This window comes from Strix aluco, chromosome 7, assembly GCF_031877795.1.
Source record: "Strix aluco isolate bStrAlu1 chromosome 7, bStrAlu1.hap1, whole genome shotgun sequence".
Lineage (NCBI taxonomy): Eukaryota > Metazoa > Chordata > Aves > Strigiformes > Strigidae > Strix > Strix aluco.
The window spans coordinates 36,525,737-36,531,736 of NC_133937.1; the positions used below are offsets into that span (position 1 = coordinate 36,525,737).

Consider the following 6,000-nt stretch of genomic DNA (forward strand, 5'->3'; position numbering starts at 1 on the left):
GGGAGAGGAGGAAGGCAGCGTCGGGTGTCACTTGCCCCTAATTCCCTTGTGCAAGTTGAAGTGGGGCTGGGGACGAGTGTTTGAGGAGCTGGTCTGGCCGAGGAGAGAGGGGGGCACCGTGCTGCACTGGCAGGGACAGGACGAGCTCCGTAGCTGTGAGGGAGTGAGTCACGAATTACTAACTTTCTAGATTGCCCTAGAAACAAGTAAGAAGGAAGTTGCTAAAATACCACAGACAGCAGTCTCAGAAAAAGTAAAGCTGTGACATGAAATCCATTTAAGTACGTTACGTGGCCATGCAAATGGATCCCTTCCCCTGCATGGAGTTGCAACAACAGAGGTTTTTGCCAAAGAACGGGATCCTGCCAGTAAGTGTTTTGGAATTGAGCTAGACAGTGTGTAATCTCCAGTGTGGTTAAACAAATCTTGTGCTGGAACACAAGGTGACAACTTCTCAGATTTAGAAAAATAAACAAAGGATGACAAATGCTTTTCTCATTTTACTTGAGAATACATTTTGACATTACAGATGATCACAGAGTTTCTTCAAGAAGGCAAAATAGGAAAGAATGTTTATTTTTTATGAAATGTTAAATATTATCAAACTGATGTGGCATTACAGGGCTCTGGGTTTCTCAGTTCTGCCACATCAAAGGTTCACCAGTAAAATAAAGGTGTTACAACTTTGTGCTGCAAACTCAGCTCAGGACCTGAGAGCTTCTCTGGTTCTTTTGATCTCTGTGCATCACACGGAACAAAATAACCTGTGGTCTAGCTCTGCCCCAGTGAGATGCAGTCACAGGACGTGCAGAGGAGCACAGAACAGCCAACACGAGCTGACGCACGGTGTGGCATCTGTGCTGCTCCGGGCTTAGTTAGGCTAGCAAAAAAGTGTATGAAAGGATTGAATATGCAAAAGGAAGAGATTAATCTCAGTTTGGGAATTGACAGTATCAACTTTGACATTTCAGAGCTGACCAGCACTATGAAATGCTTAATTCAGATGAAGGCTTCTATTCAAATAAAAAAAATAAACTCTTGTTTAGTTCTTTGTATTTCAACATATAAAGGCCTGAATGAAAAGTTGCAGATTCTGAAATGCCCCATGCTTTTTACATGGGAGAGCTTCTTACCTTATTTTAGTTTCCATCATACACAAAGGGAAACAGTAATATAAAACTGCTGTGTTTTGTGGGTTGGTTTTTATTTCAGTATTATTCAAAGTAGCTCTTAAAACATGGTAACAGGATTCATATTTTAGGACATGAAGCAAACCACAGAGCACTTTGGAAGACAATGCCAGACCTTTTCTTCCAGTGTTGTACGGGTATTCCAATTTATTACTAGGTCAATTCCTCTGCAAAGTTCTCTTCCATACGGATTTGGATTCCCATTGTGTTCTTCCCACCATCCCTGCCTCAAATTTAACTATACACAGGAGAAGCTTGGAAGATGTTTTCTACAGATCAGAACTTAGAAAGTCTGTCTAGTGTTAGATTTCCTTTCTGGCACTTGCTACAGTAATCCTAAGAATGAGAGTTTGCAAAACACTGTATTTCCAAGGGAAGAATTTGAGTTCCGTTAAACAAAGTGCCTTGTTTGTACAGGATTAGAAGAGATGCCAAAAGATGACAAGCGTGTATCAGCAGTGGCAAATAATTTATTGCCAGTGCTAGTACTATAACTTTCCTTCAGCTAGTGCATCTTCAGGCAAACAAGGGAAATCCAACACCTGCCTTTTTCATGGAAGCAGCTGAGTTCAGGTGAAATAAATCATCAGTACAGAGATATATTCCCATTTTCCCCTAACATCAAAATATTTAAATATCACTGTATCTAGCAACCTCTTTCCAAAACAGGATTGTGTCTTTTTATAAAAAGGCCTTTTCTGGGTCCTACAAACTTACTAATACACAACATAGAGCACAGTATAGTAGAAACTATAGATGATAGTGAAATCGGTGTTCTTACTACTGTTACCCTTCTGAAAATTGCTTTTTTTCCTCCCCTTCTCTTATTTCTAACAGAGGATGAACAGAGAGAGAAATCTGTCTCCCATCACACTGTTCAGCAGCTGATAGTGGAGAAGGAACAAGCTTTGGCAGATCTGAACTCAGTGGAGAAATCACTGGCAGATCTTTTCAGGAGATATGAAAAAATGAAAGAAGTATTGGAGGGCTTTCGGAAGGTGAGTCAAGTTAAAGTCTCCTTCAAAGAACGAAGCTGAGCAGGCTCTTGTGTATACCAGTGCTGCTAAACAGAAGGCACGTCTTTGTTTCCAGTCGAATCTGATGTACTACATTAGACTGCAGTGTGCTGGGGGAGGGAGAGCATGAAAGTACATTTGTGCTTTCGTTTTAGAATAAATTTTAAAAGATTTTGATCAAGAGTAACTTGCTCCCATCTGTGGCACTGCGATTTCAGTAGATGTCACAGAACTGTGGGACTTGAGCACACGTCTCCGCATTGGTGACGCTGCACCTCGATGACTGGGTTCAGTTTTGGGCCCCTCGCTCCAAAAAGGCCATTGAATGACTCGAGCGTGTCCAGAGAAGGGCAACGGAGCTGGTGCAGGGTCTGGAGCACAGGTCTGATGGGGAGCGGCTGAGGGAACTGGGGGGGTTTAGTCTGGAGAAGAGGAGGCTGAGGGGAGACCTCATCTCAATGTCACTCCTGCAAATAGGTGCCTGTCCTACACTTCAACCTCTTGGATTAAATTTAATGTAATCTTCTCATTTAAGAATGAAGAAGTGCTAAAGAAATGTGCACAGGAATATTTGTCACGAGTAAAGAAGGAAGAACAGAGATATCAAGCGCTCAAAATTCATGCTGAGGAAAAACTGGACAGGTAATTGTATGTACACATATCTTTTTGGGAGTTCACGCTTCAGGAGGATTCCCAAACCTGCTTCTTCAATGCGCGGAGCACAGGCTGATCTGTAATGGAGAACGGAATGAAATGCTGTAATAGGAATGAAATGCTGTAATTCTTGATCTTAGGGAAGATCAAGAAAGGAGCCATTAGCTAGGTTTATGCAGCTGTGGAGGGCTGTGCTCATATATTTGCCCCTGCAGCCAGTATTCCTGCCCCCAGACACGTGCTGTTGCCCCTGTGCTCTGTTATTGCCCCTGTATCAGTCAGCAGAACCGACCATGTGAGTGCTGCTCAGCTGTTCCAGTGCAGTCAGTCAGGCCATCTGTCCCTCGTAACACCAGTTTCCTAAGTGGGATCAGCCCAACTTGTGCTGAGGGCAACAAGGAATAGTTGCACAAAAGATCATGCCACATGTGCATGCATAGTAGGAAATTCTTCCCTGTGAGGGTGGTGAGACACTGGCACAGGTTGCCCAGAGAAGCTGTGGCTACCCCCACCCTGGAAGGGTTCAAGGCCAGGTTGGATGGGGCTTTGGGCAACCTGGGCTAGTGGAAGGTGCCCCTGCCCATGGCAGGGGGTTGAGACTAGATGGGCTTTAAGGTCCCTTCCAACCCAAACCATTCTGTGATGATTTCTAGGGGTTACATTCAGGACTCTTATTACAGTCCCCTAGACCCAAGAGATGTTTCCAAAATGTCACTAGAGTTGATCAGTGCCTAAAACAAAGTAAGACTTGGATTTGCTTTCCAGCTGTAGTCCCAGCTGTGAGTCTAATCTGTAAGAGCTGGAGATCAGGTTTAAAAACTGCCATAAAACACTTCTACCAAAGTGATATTTGTGACCCCAGCACAGATATCTGAGAGAAGCATGAAGGGAGCAGCATAGACATTAAGAAAATACTTTGCAGCTTCTGCTGAGCAAGAGAAGGAGTTATGAGAAGTCTCTAGGGACAAATCTCAGAATACTTTCAAAGACATTCAGAAAGTAGCTCTGCCCTCAGCACCCATCTGTTAGTATGCAGTCCATCCTTCGGTACCCACTGTCCTTTCCTGTAGAGAACCTGACGTGACAAAAATCTGTGTTTTTCTAGAGCCAATGCTGAAATTGCACAAGTGAGAGGCAAGGCTCAGCAAGAGCAAGCAGCGTACCAGGCCAGCCTTCGTAAAGAGCAGCTGAAGGTGGATGCATTGGAAAGAACACTGGAACAAAAGGTAAATAGCAATTCAGCTCTTTTAACACACAAATCAACGGGATAACCAAAGTTAAGTGAAACTTCCCCAGGGTGGCTGCATCCAGCTCTCCTCTCTGGAGCTCATACTTGCAGCCAGGGTCTGCCCGAGGACCCGTCTTCTCCTCACGTCCAGCTCCCCGACCCCGGGAGAGCAGCGTTGCCTAAACCTTAGAACAAAATCAGCTGCCTGCACTGGGTAGTTCAGGCAAACAGACCCATCTGTCAGGCTTTGATCTCAGCCCCAGGCCTGCTCTTGGGACCCATCCAGGCTCGGTCAAAGCTCAGTGTGCATCTGTGTGCCAGGCAGGGCCCTTGCTTTGCTTTGGTTCTCGGGTTTAAGAACTTGCTTTAGTTCTTCTTTCAGGTTTTGTTTCCACTTTTAGTTTTAGCTGTAATTCCAGTGCTAGCTTATGTGCCTCCACTGTTAACACAGACAAAATGATCAGGTAACAATCTGTACAGCTTAGGGCAAAAGTGACTGTAGGAAATCCCTATTTATATCCCGTGTTCTCTAGATTGGCAAAGGAGCTTGCTTTCAGAATAGTGCAGCTCTTCCTTGCTTAGAGTCCCTGGAAAACAGGGTGAAAATAATGCTGTAAAAGTGCAGCCTAGAAACAAATTTACACTGTGTATTATTATCGTGTGCTAGGAACGACTGCTATAAAACTGTCTGCTTTAGTGCTAAATTGTAATTATTGAAGTCAGAGAAGCTGTATGTGGAAATAAGTATATTGTTTGAATGCATTATACGTAGCTGTACTATGTATGCATATCTATATTTATATATATATCTGTCTATATGTATAGATATTCTGTTATCAGTATTGGAGAAAACTTAATTGTCCAACACTTCTCCCAAAGGTTGGATAATTTAAAAATCAACCTCATCTTAATGCAATAATATTTTTCATGATACTTAATATTATCTTTTATTTTCCAGAATAAAGAGATAGAAGAATTAACAAAGATTTGTGATGAACTGATTGCCAAAATGGGGAAAAGCTAACTTTTAACCAAATTTCTGGACTTCGATATTGAGTGCAATATGACCATTGGCACACTGATGTCCATACATTTATGTGGACAGGTTATATTTTCACTTTTTCGTATGCACTACTGTATTTTCTTTCTAAATAAAGTTGATTTAATTGTATGCAGTACTAAGATGACTATCAGAATTTCTTGCTATTGTTTGCATTTTCATAGTATAATTCATAGCAAGTTGATCTCAAAGTTCCTGTATCAGGGAGATTGTCAAGTTCTCTAAGAAATTACAAATTGCTGATCCTAGCCTTCCCTTTGTACATGAGTTCCCATGTTGGATGTCTTTTGGATTTAATATAAACATGTATTACTTGCATGGGGACTCTTGCCTTAAGGAGTGTAAACTTTATCTGCATTTGCTGATTTGTAAAATAAAATTTAAAATGAAAAAAAAATGAAAATGCATGTCACTTAAATGAAATTCTCTATTGTAAATAAATTTTTTCGTTGAAAGTTGAAGATAAGTATGGCTCTATTTTACGTATTTCACTTGCTTACTCCATGTGCAGTGCCAGATACAGCAGCTTGTATTAATGAATTCCTTCACAGAAACACTTCATGGGTCGCTGCGTGGAGCACTCCGTGGGTCACAAGAATATACTACTTCTGTGCACATATCTATACCTTGCTCTCTCTATAAATATATATATATATGCGCTAGATTTGGACCTCTCAGGTCTCAAGCATAGGCTTAATCCTCCAAACTGTTTAATACTCTGACCCTGATCCAGCAAATCCCGTAGGCCAGTGTAATGAGACTGTTTGCATGAGTTGGAGGCTGCGACGTGCGATGATGGGGTGGTGGTTTTTAAGCATGTCTATCACTGAAAGGTGAATATATTTTCTTCTT

At 42.1% G+C, this 6,000-nt stretch overlaps 1 protein-coding gene across 8 annotated transcripts in view; it reads left to right on the forward strand.

Moving 5' to 3' along the window:
* TACC2 (transforming acidic coiled-coil containing protein 2) overlaps positions 1–5,614 on the forward strand; it is a 152,787-nt gene extending 147,173 nt beyond the window's left edge. For all 8 annotated transcript variants that reach the window (XM_074831449.1, XM_074831448.1, XM_074831447.1 and 5 more), the window contains 4 exons: positions 2,028–2,188; positions 2,742–2,848; positions 3,966–4,086; positions 5,047–5,614. In XM_074831449.1, coding sequence (XP_074687550.1) covers positions 2,028–2,188; positions 2,742–2,848; positions 3,966–4,086; positions 5,047–5,112 — 455 coding nt within the window. In that variant the 3' untranslated portion in view covers positions 5,113–5,614. The remainder of the gene's footprint in view (positions 1–2,027; positions 2,189–2,741; positions 2,849–3,965; positions 4,087–5,046) is intronic.
* Positions 5,615–6,000: the final 386 nt, after the last annotated feature.